Here is a 19,986-nt window from a genome sequence, read left to right on the forward strand (position 1 = left end):
TCTTGCTCCAATTGCCCTCCACTCAGTGAATGAAATCTCACCGGGGCGGGTCACCGGGTTCAGTCACCACCAGAAAAATCCAGATCATCCCATCCCAGCATACTGGTGGCTGCAGGGCTGGGAGCCCTTATTGGGTTCCTCGCCCTCCTGAGCAGCTCTCACCTAGAGTGCTAACCGCAGCGCCCCCTGCTGGCCAGGACCGCCTTTCCCCTGCTCCTCCTGTCTTCCTCCAAGGAGCACACCAGGGGGACCAGCAGACCTGCCCAGGGCCCCTAGCTCAGCCCGGCTGGGAGCAAACACTTGCTGCCTGTCTGGACAACTCTGCACACCTTCGTTTCCTGATAGTATGAATTAATCACCCAAACTTTCAGAGCACCCTGTGATTATGTAATGCTAGTACCCCATCAACTCTTAGTGGATGGCCGTCACTCTTCATGAACCATATCTGGTACCTTAGGTCCACTCTCCCATGTGACCCCAGGACAAGGCTCAAAGCAAGCATGAGGAGACAACAGGCCCAGCAGGTCCATGACCTGCCCACGGAGAGCCCAGGCGAGGATTTGTGGTGGAGAGAATCCGATCCTAAAGCCCGAGCCCCTGCTTGGAGGCCACAGCACCTCTCAGAGAGGAGGCATGGCCTGGATTTACAAGCTTGATGGCCTGGGTTCCAATTCCAGGTCCACTACTTGAAGGCTGGGTGCCACTTTTCTGGGGCCCTCCTCTCCTAGCTATTCAAAGAAGTGGGGATAGAATACTATGGAGGTTCTTATAGGGGTTAAAGCCGAGGACACCCATAATATGTTTAGAACAGGGCCTGGGCATAGGAAGCTGCTGCCTTTACCACCTTCCTGAGCTCTGAGATCACAGTGGCCACTGTCCTTCCACTGTGTCCATGGGAAGGGCAGCAAAAGAGCACGGGTGGGGCCAGAGGCTGGTGTTCCCTGCCCCCAGACCGATCCTGGGTGCGGCCCCCATTGCAGCCTCTGCCATCCTCCTCAGTGCCCCACATTTATCCAGGATCTTTAAAACGAAAGCTGCAGGGGAGGGTAATTAAGTTTAATAGGAGCCGCTGTCGATTTAAAGCCACAGGGGGGAAGTAATTAGATTTAACAGAAGCCGTGGCTTTCTGAACCAAGACACGCAGCGTGGGGGTCCTGGTCTATAAAGCCTTTGAGATGATGTCTTTTTGTAAAGCCTTTCCTGGTGACATTTTCTGCACGCTCCGTCATTAACGCCAGTCACTGACTGGGTATGAACATGGCCTTTACTCATTGAAATTCATTAGGTCTGGCCCTGATTTCTCTCCCCGCTCTCCACTGCTTGCCCGCCCATTGCCTTTGCGCTGAGACAGCATGGCTTTCCCCCAAAACTGGCCTGCTGGGGCTCCACACCCAGGATTTGGGGGTGGGGGTGAGGTCTGGAGAAGAAATGAGAAAGAATCAGTGTGGAGCCCAAGGTCCCCAGGAGGACCCTCTCCGGCCAGCCAGGGCATTCTCTGGATGCTTTTTCCCTTTTCTGAGCATCCTTGGAGAAAGTCTGGTTTGCAGGTGCCACTAGACCAAGCAGCCCCAATCTCCGGCCTGGTGCCTACCCCCAGCTCAGCATCGCCTCTCACTGCTGCTCTGTCCCTCCCCGACCTCTCCTCCCCCAATCCCCCCAAGACACGGGGCGGGGCGGGGGAGGGGGCGTCCTGGCCCCGGGAGGACTCAGAGACCCGAGGACCAGACCAACGACAAAAGGCACCCCAAACATAAGCCTCCCCGCGCCGCGCCGTGCCTGGCCCGAGCTGGGAAGTCCGAGAGTCCCCGTCCGCCGCGGCCGAGCCGTCCCTGCGCCCGCGAGCGGCGCCTTAGGACCCCCGCCCCGCCAGGCTGCAGCTCCGGGGCCGCGGGCCCTGCGGGCAGAGGCCGAAGCCGGGGCCGAAGCGCCATCTAGCGCTCGCCGCGCGCCACTTCCCCATTGTTCGTCCCGGGACTGGAGCCCGGCCCCCCGTCGGGGGGCAATTTACTGGGGTAAAGGGGCGGGAGGGGGGCCGGGATCGCGAGACCATAAGACCAGGACGACGTGAGCTAGTCCGAGCGGCAGGGGGAAATTCTAATGGACGGCTTTACATCTGGAGATATGACGGTTGGGACCGTCGTGGGAGGGAGTGGATGCGGGCTTTTAAGGGGAGAGCGCCCCGAAGCCGAGGCGACGCTTCTCCGGACAGGGGGCGAGGGATGCAAAGGTCGGTGCCTCAGTCTCTGGTCACGGGGTGCCTGCTCCCCGCTCCTGCTAGCGCCCCGCGGGGAGCGCATTCCCTGGGGGAGCCGGAGGCGAGGGGGCGGGGACGCGTTGTCTCCTTTATTGCTTTATAAAATCAAACTCTCCCAGCTGAGAGCGACCTGGCCCCCGGCCCCACCACTGCGCGGCGGGGAGGGGCTCCCCCGAACCCTCCGGTGAAACGGGGCCTCCTCCTCCCCCAGATCCGGGAGGCCTGGGCGGGGTCACCCGGGCGGGGTCCGGGGAGGGGCTGGGGCAGGAGGCGGGGTGTGAGTGGGTGTGTGCGGGGGGCGGAGGGCTGATGCAATCCTGATAAGAAATGCTCGGGTGTCGCGGGCACCCACCCGCCGGGCGGGTAAGACGCGCTATATAAGGCCGCTGGCTTCGAGCCTCCGCGCCGTCGGAGCAGGAGCGCTGAGCGCCCGGGCGCCCGGAGCGCACCGCCGGCCCGAGGGACGCACCCCGCCCCGGCACGCACGGCCCTGCTGCCGCCCAGCCGCCCGCGCCCTCGCCCTCGCCGCCAGAACCGCGTCCCGAGCCCCGAGCCCGGAGGTGCCATGCGGCGCGCGCAGAGCCGGTGCGCGGTGGCCCGCGCCCTGGTCCTAGCCGGCCTCTGGCTGGCCGCAGCCGGGCGCCCCCTAGCCTTCTCCGACGCGGGGCCGCACGTGCACTACGGCTGGGGGGAGCCCATCCGCCTGCGGCACCTGTACACCGCCGGCCCCCACGGCCTCTCCAGCTGCTTCCTGCGCATCCGCGCCGACGGCGGGGTGGACTGCGCGCGGGGCCAGAGCGCGCACAGTGAGTGCCCACTCGCCCCGGTGCCCCTTCCCTTCACCTCCTTCGGGAACCCCACGTTGGCACCTCCGCGTCTGCTCCCTGCCCCGGGCCCCTGACAGCGCGGGGAGCTGGGGGGGGGGGCGCCCGCACGTGGACCCACCGCACCCACGCGTTAGTGTTCGCTTGTCCCCTTCGGTTCCCGCGGACCCCCGCTTCCCGGGAACCCCAGATCTTGGCACCTGGGCGTCCCATTCCCTCCCCAGGGTCCCAGAATGCATGAGGGGTGGGGTGGGGTGGGGGAGGGCACGGGCCTGTGCACGCACCGCATCCACGTGCTGTGGGCCCCGCGGGTCCCGGCTGCAGCCTTCTTTCTGCTTCCCTCGACCCCAGGTCTGATGGAGATGAGGGCGGTCGCTCTGCGGACCGTGGCCATCAAGGGCGTGCACAGCGGCCGGTACCTCTGCATGGGCGCCGACGGCAGGATGCAAGGGCTGGTAGGTGTCTCCGCCGGGGGGACCTCCGCCTGCCCCCGGGCGGGGCCCCGCAGGGGAGGGGGGCGCGCTGGATCGAGCCCAGGCTTTCCTCGCTTTCTGCGTGGGGTCCGGCGGGGGAGCTCGGGAGGGAAGACCGCGAGGGGACAGATGAAGCTGAAGTGTGGGGGGGTTTCTACGCAAGTTTACGGCTGGTGGCCAGAGAAGGGGTGAGAGCTGCCTTTGCATTTCCTATTCAGCCGAGGGCCGGCCCAGGGGGACAGAGGAGACGCTGTCCTCGGCTTTCTTTGACAAGAAACAGTGAAACCCACCTCGGGCCATTTCAATCTGGGCCTGCGCGTGTGTGGTCCTCGCCGCCGGTTCCCTCCCCGCGGTAGAAAAGGAAAGCATGAGAAAGTATAGTCACTTGGACTTTTTTTTTTTTTTTTTTTAAACCAACCTTCCAATAAGTCAGAAAAAATTACATTTGGGGCGGGGGGAGGGGGTGTGTGTGTGATTTTTTTTTTTTCCTCTCCATTAATTTTTACCTACTAGAAAAGCAGTGTGGTGCTTGCTGACGCGTTGCAAGAATATTCCAGGGGCTTGTTTGCCCTCGTGGAGCGCTCACCTGTGCCGCAGATGCTTTTGGGGGAGGGTGCTGCGGGGAAACGGGACGGGAAGGCCCAGGTGACCCTCGAGGTCTCGGGGCAGGAAGTGTGCGGAAGCTGGGTCTCGGTCTCCGGGAACAAAGGCTGGGAGTTCAAAGGGAGCCCGCGCCCCTCCCGCGCCCCCGGGCGCACAGAGGAGCCTGTGTGAGGTCCCGGCCGGGCGCAGGGCCTCAATGCAGCCCCGCTGGGCGGAGGGCGCGGCTGCCGGAGCGGGGCGAGGGGGCGGGAGACCGCGCCTCCGGGGGTGGCCCCGCCCCCAGGAAAGATGCAGACGCCGGGCCTCCCGGCAGCGCCAGTCTTTTTGTGTGTGTGTGTCCCAGTTGTTCTGTGGCTCTGGGGCCGGTTTATTCCATTTATCCAGAGTGACTGTTTGAGGTTTTATGGCAGAGTCCTGCGTGAAAGGACCAGAACGGAGGGAAAGAAAGGAGGTGGTCAGCTCGCTGAAAGCTGACACCCAAAGCCACTCTCCAAACCCGCAGTGGCAACTTTTGTTATCGGGACATTTACTTGGGATGGGGGGGGGGGGGGGCGGGGTGAGGATGGGCAGGGGAAATGCTGGAGGTCGTGCTGGCGCAGAGGGGTCTAACCCACCAATCTAGTCCAAACTTGGAGGGGGGGAAGGTTGCTTCCCCCGAAATCCTGTTCTGTCCCTTGATCCCGTGGGCATGGCTTAACCAAAACGGAGGTTGTTTTGTTGTTGTTGTTGTTGTTGTTGTTTTTAAACAAATTCCACTTTCTCCAAGCAATTCGAAATCCTTTCCTTTTCTGTTTAGAGAAGAGCATGGGTGCTAGTTTCTCCCAAAGGACCAGCAGAGTAAAAGAGTACCACCATTTGCTTTTAATTCTCTTGTTTATTTATCAATTTGCATTTCCCGTCGCTGTCTGGTGGCTCTATCGCAGTGCGGGAGTTGGGTATGTTGTTGCTTCATTAGACTTGAGCCTTATCAGTGCCTTATCAGCACAGCGCTCACCCACCTGCAGTTCAGCGACCTTTGTAGGCTCGGGCACAAACGGGACTGGGTGCCTCACGGGGTTGTTTACCGCCCAGCCCTCCTGGCTCTCTGCCTTAGGCTGCCCTCTGTGTCCCCACCTTCCCCAGGGTAATGACCTTCTCCAGTTTGGTACAGGACTTGGCCCACTGGTACTTCTTTGCTACCAGTATTCTGGGACCCCAGGAGCTGCTTTCATCCCGTAGGCTTGCATTTCCCGCCACCCCGCTGGGTGCAGACTCTGTTCTGGGTCTGGGGGGAGGGGGCTGCCTTTATCTTGATAATCCTGGCCGGCTGCCTGGAAGGCTCTGGGCCTTGGAATGAAGGAGCCCTCACCCCTCACAAGGGGGCTGAGGTTTCCTGCAAGGACATCAGACAGAAAGGCCTCAGAATGGCCCACTGTTACTTAGGTCTAGATGGGGAATCAATGCGCTAGTCTGGGCCCTAGATCAGATTAGGAGAGCATACCCAGTGTAGCGGTGTCTCCCAAAGTGTCAGTGGACCCCAGGGACATTTTCATGTCAATAGTTCTATGTTTGCTGTAAAGGGTGAGGGACAGAGGCACCCATGTTGCACCTCTGATTTGATGCATATTGCTCAGAACAAGGCTAAGTTTAAGAAGTGACATGATTTAGTGAGAGACATAAAAGATCCATGAAAAGTATATACAGATACTGAGTACACACATGAAATACGCACCTGAAGTATGTGTGTATATGAAGGCATATAAAACACCTATTAATATGTATAAATTTATACTTACAAAGTATATATAATGCGGTATGTAACTTTAATGTTATAATTTATTACATTTCTTTTTTTAAAAAAGATTTTATTTATTTATTCATGAGAGACAGAGAGAGAGAGAGAGAGAGAGAGACAGAGACACAGGCAGAGGGAGAAGAAGGCTCCATGCAGGGAGCCAGACATGGGACTCCATCCCTGGTCTTCAGGATCACACCTTGGGCTGCAGGCGGCGCTAAACCGCTGAGCCACCCCGGCTGCCCAATTTATTACATTTTTATATTAGCATATGCACAATGTGTTTATTAATATAATGTAATGCCTACTTTATAGAAGTACACATTTACATATATAAACACGTACGTTATGCTATGTATAACTACACACACAGATAAACACGGCTCATCATGTGGACCCAAGTGGCAACATGTAGCACAAATGCTCACCAGTGCCCGTTTTCTCTGCTGCTTCTGGAGCACCAGGGGGCTCCCACTGGTGCTCATGGTTGCCTGTTTTCTCCACAGCCTCAGTACTCCGCCGGAGACTGTACTTTCGAGGAGGAGATCCGTCCCGATGGCTACAATGTGTACTGGTCCAAGAAGCACCATCTCCCCATCTCTCTGAGTAGTGCCAAACAGAGGCAGCTCTACAAGGGCAGGGGCTTTTTGCCCCTGTCCCACTTCTTACCTATCTTGCCCGGGAGCCCAACAGAGCCCAGGGACCTGGAAGACCATGTGGAGTCTGACGGGTTTTCTGCATCCCTGGAAACAGACAGCATGGACCCTTTTGGGATCGCCACCAAAATTGGACTAGTGAAGAGTCCCAGTTTCCAAAAATAAGTGGGGCTGTGGCCTGACCTCCCACCCCTGCCCCCAGCCCTTAGAGGCCAGGACCCCAGACGTGTGGTGGGTTCTGGCTGTGCTTCTACAAATACGATCCTGGGCTCGTGTTCCAGTTAGCTTTAGGAAGAGACATCTAGAGCTTGTACATGTACAGAGTTTTCCATCGGCTATGCCAGTTCCTAGCAGATAGACTTGTATGATCATAAAATCATAAGCCCTCCACCCTGCACCTTTGCCATTGCTGGACAGTTTGCTGTGGTGCCCTGATTCTGCTTGAATACCTCCACTGGCCGGGAACTCACTACCTTTGGGAACGTTCTCTCCCATCATTTCTAGCAGGGGCAGCCAGGAAAAAAGCGGTCATTTTAAACTCACGTATAGGTGATCAGCTTTGTGAAAACTTACCAGGACAGAACTGACCGGGCATGGGCATACCTCACCAGGCTTCAGGAACTGGGAGAACCCAGAGCCCGGGAAAACTTTTAAGAACTCCCCACTACGGCTGGTTCTGGGATAGATCACCTTCATCGGACTACTTGGCAGTCTGCCTGCCCCCCCCACCTTGACCACCAGTGCCCTGCACATAGCCAACATTTGCTAAGGCTCAGGCTGATTCCCCTAAATGAATGGGCACCTACTGAGAGGGACAGGACACGAGGACAGCCCCAGCAGCCCTTGCCATCACAATGCAGGTTTCCACAGGATCCCATCTCTGGACGTGTGGGTTTCACATGATTGCCCCTCAGGACAGAACCTTCCTGGTCTCGGCGACGCTGCGGCTCTGGCGTGTTCCCTCCTTTCTTAAGCACCAAGGATTCCAAGAAGAGTGGAGCAGATGTGGCTTCTGGGGCTCCTTCCCCTTTCCTAGCCCTTCGCTGGGCACCACGTCTTCCTATGCAGCAGAACTTGGCAGCCTCCCACCTTGGGTAGACCTGCACATCTCGTTCAAAAGCCAGGAAAGTTTGGATTCGCAAGCCCGGAATCTTGCCAGTAACTTGCGGAAGCAGCGGGGAGAGAGCCCCTTCCCCCAGCACTTAGTTCAACAACGTGGTATTTATGAGTAATTTATTTTGTTTGATATGTACATCTCTCTATTTTCTTACTTTATTTATACTCCTAAGTTGTATTTATGATGTACGTGAGTTTTTTGTTTTCTACATTAAAGCACAATTTGTACCAAAAGTTGCATTTCATTATCCAATTGGATGCCCTCGAGGGAGAGCGGGAAGGGGAGGGAAGGGAAACAGACCTTGGCGCTGAGCTCAGAGGAGAGGCTTTGGGTGTTTGCTGCATTTAAAACTACACTTTCTGCCAAAGCTCACAGTCATTGCAACCACCCTCTAAGCTGAGGCTCTGGTGGGTCGAATAGTAGATTCGGTTTACCCAGTGGTGGAAGCTGCGTGGACCTGGGTGCAGGCTTCCTTCTACTACCTCTGCTAGGACTCTGCATGGTTACCTCAGCCACAGCATAGGGGTGTGTCAGGTGTAGGAACCAAACCCCAGCTAGTAGTGTCACCCTCTGCATGTTGACACTTGGGGCCACGTAGCTCTTTGCTGGGGTCAGGTGTTCCTGAGTGAGCTAGGATGATCAACAGTGACCCTGGCCTCTCCATCCACTAGATGCCAGTAGCATCCCCTCATTATGACAACCACAAATTGCGGAAGAAGTTGCTGCATGTCTTTAGGCAAAATTCCCCAACTGGCTGTTCATTCTAGAGAAAATCATGGGCTTTTCTGAGCCTTGATTTCCTCATCTGTAATATGGGATGAGGATGGAGAGAGCAGTAATGACGGGAGCAGCCACGCAGTGCCTGGTGTGGACAATGGTCCAGTTCACCCCATCACCTGGGAGGTACTGTGCAGTTATGTCAGTTACTCTGCTGAAGATCATTGTGAACGTCTACCGAGGCTATTTCATGAGGCGTCTCCCATGTCCCCTGCAAGGACACCCCACTCTAAGCTGTCATGCACACTGAGGACGTGCCCAGGACCTCCAGAGTTGACCCTCCACCGCTTGTTTGTCATGATGCCGCCTCACTCTTGACTGCCTCTCCCCTCTGCCCCATGACACTGCAGAATGGGTGACCCCTGCTGACCAGCATCCTCTACCCCTTGTTCTACAGGTGATGGAGTACAGGACCACCCAGGGAAGGCACCCATCCAAAGCTGCAGAGCCCGGAAGCAGCATGGTGGAAGGACTGTGGGTTCAGGCAAGAAATCCTCCGGCCTATTAACCTGTGTCACTTGGAGTACGTCAAGTCACCCCTGTGAGCCTGCAACTTCATGTGAACCGTGAGATGAACAAGGTGTGCATTGCAGGACTATTGGGAGAACCAAATGGAATCTGTCTGCGAGATGCCTGGTACAGAGTGGGCCGCCAGACAGCAGCAGCCCTCACCAGGACTCGAACTGGCCCAGAACAATTATTTCTACTGATTCTTAAATTCGGTTGCACAGTGGAATCACCTTGGGAAAGAGAGTGGTTAGAGCACATCCCCAGAGATTGGGTTTAATTGGAATTTGTGTGGCCTGCATATTACGATTTTGTAAAGCTCCCCGAAGATTCACATGCGCAGCCCAGGTTGACTGGCCACAGGAAAACCATTTTATATTTGATCTTTTGTGCTCTGGAGACAAACACTTCAGGGAAAAAGGAATGGAGTGTCCTCCCCACAGCATAGCTGACAATAATGAGTAAATGCACATCTTTGTTTTTGTTTTTTTTTTAAAGATTTTATTTATTTATTCATGACAGACACAGAGAAAGAGAGGCAGAGACACAGGCAGAGGGAGAAGCAGGCTCCATGCAGGGAGCCCGATGTGGGACTCGATCCCGGGTCTCCAGGATCACACCCCAGGCTGAAGGCGGCGCTAAACCACTGGGCCACTGGGGCTGCCCTAAATGCACATTTTTGTAAACTAATTCACACTAGACTGTTGATGGTTAATACATTTTCACTCCAGGTCACGTTTTCACTTGACCTGACGGGCAAAACGTTGTGATGACCACCTTTATGGCTGATGTGGGCACTCTGGCAGGAGACAGGAGGATGATTCTTCAAGACTGCTTCTTGCGTCCAACCCCCTGACCTAACTCTGCTCCTCCTAGGAAGGTGGCCTTCCCCTTTTTGCTGCATCTCCCTTTGCGCCTTAGACAGTGCTATTAAGTTTAAGCAAACAAAAGCCTGACCTGCCCAGTGAAATTTGAATTTCAGATAAGCAACATACTTTTTAGTATACATATGTCCATGCAATATGAGACCTACTTATGCTAAGAAATTATTCATTGTTCATCCAAAATTCAAATTTAAGGGGGCATCCTGTATTTTGTCTGGCAGCACTAGCTTTAGATCTATGCCACAGACGTGGGGGTCAACTACCGAGAAAGTACCAGGGGCAGGAAGGGGCTTGATTGAATAAGCCTGTCCAGTGGTGAGATCCCAGAAGCAGAACTCAAAAGAACTCTTTCTTTGGACTGTTTCTGCACCTGCCAAGTGAGAATCCTCGTGCTGCCTCTAGATTGTTGTCCTTGGGGTTCACCTTGTTGAAAGGCCAGGTGTGCTTGGGGGTGGGGGCGGCTCAACACATCAGTGTCTCTGTCCTTCAGCTTTTGCATCTTCTCCCCTCCTAAGGTAAGGACAGATGGTCCCCAGCAGCGGCAGCTTCTCTTACCCCCACCCCCCACAGCTCCCACAAGCATCTGGGACCCTCTCCCCACCCTCCTGTCCCCTGGTGATTCCCCACCAGATCTCCAGATCTCTGCAGCCAGGGGCCAGGACACAATGACTGGTCAGCCCTGAGTCACCCCCACCACACTGGGAGGAATCAGCCCAGGAAGCTCAGGGATTGGGAGCAGGGTGCTTCCCCAGAGGGGACAGAAGTCTCAGTAAATGCCTGCATTTGTTGATTCACCAGCTGCCGTGCTGAATTGGCGAGCTTTTCTCCTCCGGGTTAGGAAATGCCACCTAGAAATGATCCATAAGACAGAGAAGTATAAGGGGACTGTGGGCATAAGACCACCCTGGACCCAGAAATGGGTCATGGAGTTATAGGGGGACAGAAGAGTGGCCCCTGCCTCGGGCTCAGGACACTTTCAAGGTCTTGAGAAGGGAGTCTCATTAGGGCATGGGGAAACAAAAGAAGGGGTGTCTTTTGCAACTGGGAGCAGAGAGAGAAAGACAGAGAGACAGGCAGACAACTCTAGAAGCACCACATCCCATACTGTTAACAGTTTTGGCCTCAACCATCAAGTATGATTTGGAAACCTCATGAGAAGGATCGTCTGATGGACTTACCCCTGGTTTTACCAGGCCAATGCTCTTGGCTCCTTCCTAAGGTTCCAGGAGACCTTTTCCATCATAATTTCTTACTCTTAGGGAACTTCCTTTGGCCACTCTTTAGAGACAAGTGTGGTTGGCAGCACGATCTCCTCGTCATCCCTCCGTCTGAGAATGGCTGTATGTCTCCTTCCTTCCAGCCCGTCTGCAGAGGAAGACAGACCACGAAGAAACCTCAGTTTCTTCCCCTTCCTTCCCTCCCTCCCTCCCCCCTCCCCCAGCGCCCCAGAATGTCACTGTATTTGGAGATGGAGCCTTTCAAGAGGTGATTGAGGTAACACGAGGTCACCATGAGGGGTGAGCAGGACACACGGGGAAGGCCCATCTGCAAGCCAAGGAGAGAGGGCTCCCTCCGGAGCAGCCATACCTCACACTGCCAGCCTCCAGGACTGAGATGACAAGCGAGTGCTGGCGCAGCCACCCTGTCTGGTATTCTGGCTCTGGCACGGCTTGGGCACGGTGCTCTCAGCAACCTCTCGTCTGTCTCCGTGTGGTCTGTTAGTGAAGACAACATAAGAGAGTTTGTACCCGTGCTGCCATGCCAGGCTCACGGTGAAACCTGCCTGGGTTGTTGGCAAGGGGAGTCCCAAGTGCCCTCGCTGGGGGTGACCCAGGGAGCTCGCTAGAATCCTGTCCCCAGGAGGGCCCCCCTGGGCAAGGAGGGCTCCTTTGGCCAGGTGGAGAAGGTGCACTTCATTCCAAGGGCCATGGGGGGTCACCCAGCACTGGGATGCAGGTCCTGGGGGAGCCACACGTGCCATGGGGTGCCGAACAGAATAGGGGACACGTCACCAGTGTCTGCCAGGCCACGTGGGTGGGGTGCAGCCTCTGCAGCAGTCGGGGCTCCTGGACAACTGCGGGCCAGGCGGGAGCCCGGGAGGAGTCCTTACTGGCCCCAGTTGACACCAGCGGCAGAACCCCGTGGCCCTCTGGGGGCCTCCACCTTCCAGCCTGTTGAATGGGGTGATCCTTGGATTCCACGCGAGGTTCCTTTTAAAGAGATGCCTATTTAATCTCACTAATGCCAAGGCATGAGTTATTCTCCTTGTGAAAAAGCCAGCTATGGGCAGGGATGAAGCCCCCCCAGCCCACCCCGGCCCCTGTCAGGGCTGCGTGCACGTTGGCACAATGTGTAGGTGCCTCCGTGGTTCCAGGCACCACACACTCCCCTCTGCAGCCCTCTGCTCGCTGCCCTCACCTCCCGCCTCCCCGTCCACCTTCCAGCCTCCACTCCACTCTCTGGCCTCATCACGGCTTCTCCATGCCGATCGCTCACCGTGGGGTCTGGATCCATCCTGCCCATCTCTTGGATCCAGTCTTCCCCAGCCCCAACAGCTAAGCTCACCTGCCTCATCCTGCCTGGGATCCCTCCTGCAGGGGACAGGGATCAGCCCCTCGGCCTGTCTTGTTGGAGGCCCTGGGATGCTGCTCTGTTCCCTCCTACCAGCAGTGTTCCTGTGTTGCTTTCCTGGACCTGCCATCACACATTACAAAGAACTAGGAAACTTAAAGCAAGAGAAGTTTGCTCTCTCAGTCTGGAGGCCAGAAGTCCAAAATCAAGGTGTAGCCAGGGCCTCGCTCCCCCGGAGGCGCTAAGGGAGGGTCCCTCCTGCTTCCTCTACCTGCTGGGGGGCCCAGGCATCCCTGGCTGTGGCCACCGCCCCTCCAGCGTCCATCTCTGTCTTCATGTGGCCCCTCTCTGTGTCTCCTTTTTTGTGTTACAACATGACACGTGACACCTGCCATGGGATTTAGGGCTCAGGTAGGTAATCCCGAATCATCTCGTCTCAAGATCCTTACTTCTGCAAAGATACATTTCCCAACTAAGGTCACATTCTCTGGTTCTTGGGAGGGGGTTAAGGCTTGGACATATCTTTCGGAGGACATCATTCAACAACCCATGACAGGTGGAAAGAAGCAAGAGGAGTTGCTTTGTTGGAAAGGATATGCACATTACAGATGTTTACAGAGGCTGTGGATTACACTCCTGATTTATCCAGGGGCAATTTTACTGCACACTAGGGCACAGTCCGTCCTCACAACCACCGCAACGGATTGCCAGGTTGCCGTAGGGAAGACAGAGAGGATGGTGAGGCCCCCCAGGCCTGGGATTTCATTCGCCCCCTACTGACACTGGTCCAGGACTGCCAGATCCCTGGCAGGTGGGCGCAGGAGAGCTCCGAGGCAGACTGGGAGTCATCTCCTTCCTTGTCAGCTGCCCTGCCCTGTGGCTCCCAGGCTCCAGGTGGAGTGCCTGCCACCTAGGTAGCAGTGGGGAGCACATAGGTGGGGAGCCCAGGCCCTGGATCCAACACCAGCCCTGGATGAGGAGTCTGAGAGCTGCGGGCAGCTGGGCCCAGACCAAGGCAAGCTGATGCGGGTGCTGAGTGGGGGGACGTGGGATGTAGGGCTCCAGGATCTTGTTCATCCATCAGAGCTGGATAGTGTCAGTTGGCCTGAGCGCATATCCTCCGTATGTGATCTGAGGGCTGAGAGCTGGACACTGGTAGCCGGCCGGGTCCTGCTCTAATGGGGGCTGAGTAGATAGAGGCCGGGGCAGGTGGTAACGGAGGGAAGCCATGTGGTCTGAGGTGGCCAACCCAGGGATGGCTTTGACATCTATCCCTTAGAAGCCAAGTAGCCCCCACCAACCGACCCCCCCCCCACACGCTGGGACCCTCAGTGTCCACCCTGAGTAATGCTGATAAAGTCCCTCTCCAAAGCACGTTTTAAAGTATTACACGTGGTACCCTAAGTGGACCCTAAGGAGAGGGTCTGACACACAGATAAGTGGGTCCTTATCAAGGTCCCTGCAGCCTGGCTAGGGAAATGGAAGTTGCGGAGAAGAAAGCTCCAGCCCCATAGAAGGGCCACTGGGAGGGATTTCCCGGTCCAGGCGGCAGGTGGTGGCCCTGAGCGTCGCGGGGAGGAGCGGCCTGCGGCGCAACGGCGCCCCCCAGTGGCCGGTGCCCGGACCGGTCTCCGCCCTCCGGCCCGCTGTGTCGGTGGAAAAGCAGCGGGAATCCTAGACCCCAGGAGAGCACGACGGACGGGAAGGCTCCTTCCCTTCTGCGACCCGACAGATGCACCCGGAAGTTATTGTGTTTGTAATAGTTATCTTCTTTAAGATTTTATTTATTTATTTATTCCTAAGAGACACAGAGAGAGGCAGAGACATAAGCAGAGGGAGAAGCAGGCTCCCCGCAGGAAGCCGGACGTGGGGTTCGATCCTGGGGACTGGGATCACGCTCTGAGCCAAAGGCAGACGCCCAACCGCTGAGCCACCCAGGCGTCCCTGTAATAGTTACTAAGGTAGTTATTGCATCTCCTGCACCCAGGCACTCATCCTCTTATCAACCCCGCAAGTGGGTACCAGTATGCCTCCCATTCTACAGATGAGCAAAGCACCAGGGAGGTGATTCCACTAATGCCCAGTGGGTGACACTGCATTTCAGATGCTCAGAAAAGCTGGTTTCCTGGAGCAGCACCACACACTTAGAGGAAGAGGAAGCAGATAAAGGGGGTTCAGTCTTTATTGCTGCAGACCCCATACAGGGTGTCTTCCCCCCCCCCCCCCAGCCAAAGTCCTTACAGGGGGCCCCAGCCTTGCCTTCCAATGTCACCATCCTGTTGGGAGGGGAATTTGAATATCCCACCAGGCCAGGGCAGCAGAGCTGGGTCCCACCTTCACTGCCCCATGTGGCCTCAACAAGACCACTCCTGAGTGGCCATGGTGGGAGGCCGCGCAGAGCCTGTACCAGTCACTGCTTGCTCTGTGGTTCCATTTCCTCAACTAGAGACACAGGGACGTGCACCCAGCTCTGAAGGGCTGGGCTCTGTTTTGGTAAGAGGGCTTTGAGCTTAGGAAAGGAAACCCTTTACCTGGCTACCCTCTAGGGGGCTGACCCCCACAGGCTGTGGTCAAACATGCCAGGGATACACAGTCCTGGTGGCCTCTGATCCCTACTCCCTCCCCTGGCCTGGTGGTGATGGTGGGGGGTGGTGCTTCCCAGCCACCTGCCGGCTGAGTTTTTTCCCTTATGCACTTGATATCATCTACAGAGCACCCACTCTCTCACGGGCCCTTTGCAGAGTAAGCTTTGCAAGGTTGGCATCTGCTAATATTCCAACATTCATATTTTCTTTTAAACCTTCATTTAGGGATCCCTGGGTGGCACAGCGGTTTGGCGCCTGCCTTTGGCCCAGGGCGTGATCCTGGAGGCCTGGGATCGAGTCCCACGTCGGGCTCCCTGCATGGAGCCTGCTTCTCCCTCTGCCTGTGTCTCTGCCTCTTGCTCTCACTGTGTGCCTATCATAAATAAATAAAAAAAATAATAAATCTGGCTGCCTGCCTTCTTAAAAAAATAAAAAAATAAAAAAAAAATAAACCTTCATTTACTTTGAAATCACAGTCTCAGGGGGCACCTGGGTGGCTCAGTCTGTTCAACGTCTGCCTTCAGCTCAGGTCATGATCCCAGGGTCCTGGGATTGAGCCCCTCATCAGGCTTCCTCTCAGCGGGGAGTCTGCTGCTCCTTCTGCCCTTCCCCTCTGCTCATAAGCTCTCTTTCTTTCAAATAAAAAAATAAATAAAATCTTGAGAAAAGGAAAAAAAAAAAAAAGAAAATCACAGTTTTGGAAACATGCCTGCATGGCCCATGCTGGACCCTGTGTGAGAGGAATTAGCCCTTCCCAGCAGAAACCCCTGAGATGTCGGGGTGTGTTTGTCGCTGCAGGACAGTCCAGCCTAAGCTAACACAGTGCACAGAAGTTGGCTCCTTCTCAGTGAAAGTACCACTGCCAGATCTTTCACTACTTTCCCCAAATAGTCTCTGCTTCGCCACAGGCACATGACTCCCCTGAAACCAGCCGAGCTTTAAGGAATTCCCGTGGGGCCTACCTGCCCAGACTCACCTTTCTTCCTTCTTGCATTTGGAAGCATTGGCTGTGTCCCCTGTAGATCCTGGGACAGGCAGGGAGATGGAGTGATTAGGAGCTAGAGAAGGGTGCTGGGGTCACAAGCTCTGGCCCAAATCTCAGAACTTGTCCCAGGGGTGGAGGCTGACCCCTGCTGGCCAGAGCCCTTCCGTTGGGTGTGAGTGCTTGGACAAGCCTCTTGGTCACTGGTCACAGCACCAGACCTCCAGTCCCACCACAAGTCTCCTGCCTTTTTGCTGCAAGAGATTCCTGAGCAGGCAGGTCAAAAATGGTCCTCCTGGGAAGGCACACTGGTGCAGCCATTGTGGACAACAGCATGGAGGTTCCTCTGAAAGTTACCCTGTGATCCAGTAATCACACTACTGGGTATCTACTCCCCAAAATACAAAAACACGAATTCAGAGACAGATACGTGCACCTCGTGCTTATAGAAGCTTTATCTACACTAGCCAAGTTATGGAAGCAGCCCGAGTGTCCACTGATTGATGAATGGATAAAGAAGAGGTGGTATAGACATGCGGTGGAATGTTACTCAGCCATCAAAAAGAATGAAATCTTGCCATTTGCAACAATATGGATAGAGCTAGAGAGTATTATGCAAAGTGAAATAAGTCAGAGAAAGACAAATACCATAGGATCTCACTCATAGGTGGAACTTAAACAAAACATATGAGGAAAGGGAAAAAGAGAGACAAAGAAATAGACTCAACTACAGAGAACACATTGATGGTAAAGGGGAGGTGGAGGGAATGGGGAAATAGGTGATGGGGATGGAGGGCACCTGTTGTGATAAGCACCGGGTACGATGTGTGATGATGTATGGAGGTGTTGTATCTCTTTATGGTACACCTAAAACTAATATTATACTGTATGTTAACTATATGGGAATTAAAAACTTAATTTAAAAAAACCCCAGTGGGTTAAAAAGAGGAAAAAGAAAGTGGTCCTTCTGCACAGGTTCCCAGAGCTCCCCTTTGGGGAAGGAACAGAGAATTACCTCTAGAGCCCTTAGGGGACCCAGTCCTTGGGTTCTCTGCCACCTGCCCCAGGGGGAGGGTCACACTGGAATGTTAAAGCCCCCTAAATATCATTTTTCTAGTTGTGTTTTCATTTATTTTTGATGAATATAGAATGAGAGGAAGACTTATTTCTTGGAAGTAAGTTGTCATCTAACAACTTTAAGAATTTGAAATTGCTTCTTTTTTCCTTCTGATTATGAAGGGCATTTTTGCTCTACGATTTTTTAAAATTTATTTATTTATTTATTTATTTATTTATTTATTTATTTATGATAGTCACACAGAGAGAGAGAGAGAGAGAGAGAGGCAGAGACACAGGCAGAGGGAGAAGCAGGCTCCATGCACCGGGAGCCCGATGTGGGATTCAATCCCGGGTCTCCAGGATCGCGCCCTGGGCCAAAGGCAGGCGCCAAACCGCTGCGTCACCCAGGGATCCCTGCTCTATGATTTTTTTTTAAAATATTTTATTTATTCATGATAGACATAGGGGGAGAGAGAGGCAGAGACACAGGCAGAAGGAGAAGCAGGCTCCATGCAGGGAGCCTGATGTGGGACTTGATCCCGGGACTCCAGGATCGCGCCCTGGGCCCAAGGCAGCGCTAAACCGCTGAGCCACTTGGGCTGCCCGATAAATTTTATTTGTATGTTGAAATTGCCTTTTTCTACCTTCGAGTTCCTGCTTTTAAAGTCTGGTTCTTATTTGAAAATGAAGCAAGTTGTGAACAAGTATTGATAATCCAAGATAATACAACCAATCTCTTACTCTGTTAAAACAATCCGGGTTCAAGGCAGTATTTTAGGAACACAACCATGGAACACATGGAGGGGAGGATCTCTCCAAAGCTTTTATTTTTTATTTTTTAATTTTATTTATTTTATTTAAAGATTTTATTTACTCATGAGAGAGACAGAGAGAGAGAGAGAGGCAGAGACACAGGCAGAGGGAGAAGCAGGCTCCATGCAGGGAACCTGATGTGTGACTCGATCCCAGGACTCCAGGATCACGCCCTGGGCTGGAGATGGAGCTAAACTGCTGAGCCACCCAGGCTGCCCTCTCCAAGGCTTTATTTTCAAAACAATAGTTTGAATCAATACTGTTGATTTCTGTAGCACATGTAATCTTTCAAAGCTTTGCACAGTTATTTAAGGTTTGAAATTAAGACTCATATTTTTCTGCATACATCTTTCTATCCATGGGTTTCATCCTGTATCAGCCTTTCTCCACCACATACTGTTTTCCCATACCAAAAGATATAGCTTGTTGCATTTTCTTTCAACTGAGGTTTATGTTCAAAAAATCTATTTTATATATGTAATAATGCGAAAACCATTCCCTTATTTGGGACATTTTTGTAATATAATATGAAGTGTTCTTTTTTAACTCATTAATAGGCGGGGGTAAGGATAAAAAATTGTACATATATGATTATTTTAATGTGAAAATTCAAAGGGGAAAAATGTAACAGAATTAGCAAAAATTAACTTGTGGTGGTGGGGTGGGGAAGCTTGGGTGATGCAATTAGTTAAGCATCCAACTCTTGGTTTCAGCTCACGTTGTGGGTCGGGGGCCCTGGGATGGAGCCCATCATGCAGCTCCATGCTGAGCACAAAATCTACTTGGGACTCTCTCTTTCTCTCCCTCTGCCCCCCCCCCCCAAATATGGGTTTGTGCTCTCTCTCGAAAATAAATAATCTTTTGGGGTGCCTGGGTGGCTCAGTGGTTGAGTGTCTGCCTTTGGCTCAGGTTGTGATCCTGGGGTCCTGGGATTGAGTCCTGCATCAAGTTTCCCGCAGGGAGTCTGCTTCTCCCTCTGCCTATGTCTCTACCTCTCTCTGTGTGTTTCTCATGAATAAATAAATAAAATCTTTTAAAAAATAAAATAAAATAGGGATACCTGGGTGACTCAGCAGTTGAGGAGCTGCCTTTGGCTCAGGGTGTGATCCCAGGGTCCTGGGATTGAGTCCCATGTCAGGCTCCCTGTGGAGCGCCTGCTTCTCCCTCTGCCTATACCTCTGCCTCTCTCTGTGTCTCTCGTGAATAAATAAATAAAATCTTTAAAAAACATTAAAACATATTTTTAAAAATAAATATACCTAATCTTTAAACAAAAATTAATTGGTGGCCGGAGTAGTGGGAAAGTGGATTTATTTGCTTGCTTCCTTGCTTGCTTGCTTTGCCCATTTTCCTACATCTCAAATATTTTGTGATTTTATTTGCTGATGGGAAAAAAAAAACCACCTAAAAACGAAAAGATCTTTAACCAACAAAATATACAAAGTCTATTTAACTTCACCTTCTGAAAAAAAAAATGTTTTAGAGTCTTTTCCTGTGCTCCTATGAGTTACTTAAGTTCACTACCAAACATGGACTACTCAGAAAGAAATATAAAAGAGGACATTTAAAAATTAATGTAATTCCAAAATCTAGATCTAGTCCCTGTGGAGATCTTGGTGTGCTTTACATGCTTTTTAAAAGCATAATTATTTAATGTAATTGGAATTCGAGAATAGGTAGGCTCCCCCCCGCCCCTCCCAGAACATCAGGAGCATTTTTCATGACCTTACTTTGGCCTCAAGCATGATTTTTGGCGGCTGCTGGAGTGCTCGGGGTGCACGTGAGGACGATGCTCAGCCAACACCAGCAAGTCCTGGAGGTGAGGCTCAAGGTCACGGGCCGACACCCCGTTCTGCACACTGCCCGCTCCATAGGTGAACTCTGCACTCAAGCCTTTGGCCCATCTCTTCGCCTCTGTTAGGATGCACGCATTGCTTATCCATTTCAGTAAGTTCTTTATAAGCCGGACACATAACTCCCTTAATTATAATATTTGTGACCGACTGTTCCCGGCTTTTAATATCATCACCACTTTGGGCATATGCACGAGTTTGCATTTTCACGTAGTAAAATACATTGGTCTTGCCTTCGTGATTTCCTCCATGGC

General features: G+C 53.4%; 1 protein-coding gene and 1 long non-coding RNA gene across 4 annotated transcripts; one reads left to right on the forward strand and one right to left on the reverse strand.

Annotated features, from left to right (window-relative positions):
- The first annotated feature begins 500 nt into the window (after window positions 1-500).
- On the forward strand, window positions 501-7,889 carry FGF19 (fibroblast growth factor 19). Its single transcript, XM_025451677.2, has 5 exons — window positions 501-552; window positions 2,466-2,531; window positions 2,623-3,060; window positions 3,430-3,533; window positions 6,435-7,889. Exons 1-5 carry the CDS (start codon window positions 501-503, stop codon window positions 6,747-6,749), a joined length of 975 nt encoding a protein of 324 aa, XP_025307462.1. The 3' UTR covers window positions 6,750-7,889.
- Window positions 7,890-9,455: 1,566 nt separating this feature from the next.
- LOC112663186 (uncharacterized) lies at window positions 9,456-19,958 on the reverse strand. Of its 3 annotated transcripts, XR_007403451.1 has the most exons (6): window positions 19,610-19,958; window positions 16,002-16,050; window positions 11,882-15,657; window positions 11,457-11,584; window positions 11,048-11,234; window positions 9,466-10,717 (listed from the first exon to the last, which is right to left on the reverse strand). It is a non-coding gene; the product is annotated as an uncharacterized LOC112663186 (long non-coding RNA). The 3 variants fall into 3 exon arrangements; XR_003139043.3 differs by lacking the exon at window positions 11,882-15,657 and having other exon boundaries at window positions 9,456-10,717; XR_003139042.3 differs by lacking the exons at window positions 11,882-15,657; window positions 16,002-16,050 and having other exon boundaries at window positions 9,456-10,717; window positions 19,610-19,956.
- Window positions 19,959-19,986: the final 28 nt, after the last annotated feature.

This window comes from Canis lupus, chromosome 18 (assembly GCF_003254725.2).
Source record: "Canis lupus dingo isolate Sandy chromosome 18, ASM325472v2, whole genome shotgun sequence".
Classification (NCBI taxonomy): Eukaryota; Metazoa; Chordata; class Mammalia; order Carnivora; family Canidae; genus Canis; species Canis lupus.

Coding starts and splice junctions, on each gene's coding strand:
- FGF19 (XM_025451677.2), top strand. CDS start 501: ATGAGGAGACAACAGGCCCAGCAGGTCCATGACCTGCCCACGGAGAGC. Junction 3,061..3,429: donor GCGGGGCCAGAGCGCGCACA/GTGAGTGCCCAC, acceptor CCTCGACCCCAG/GTCTGATGGAGATGAGGGCG. Junction 3,534..6,434: donor ACGGCAGGATGCAAGGGCTG/GTAGGTGTCTCC, acceptor TTTTCTCCACAG/CCTCAGTACTCCGCCGGAGA.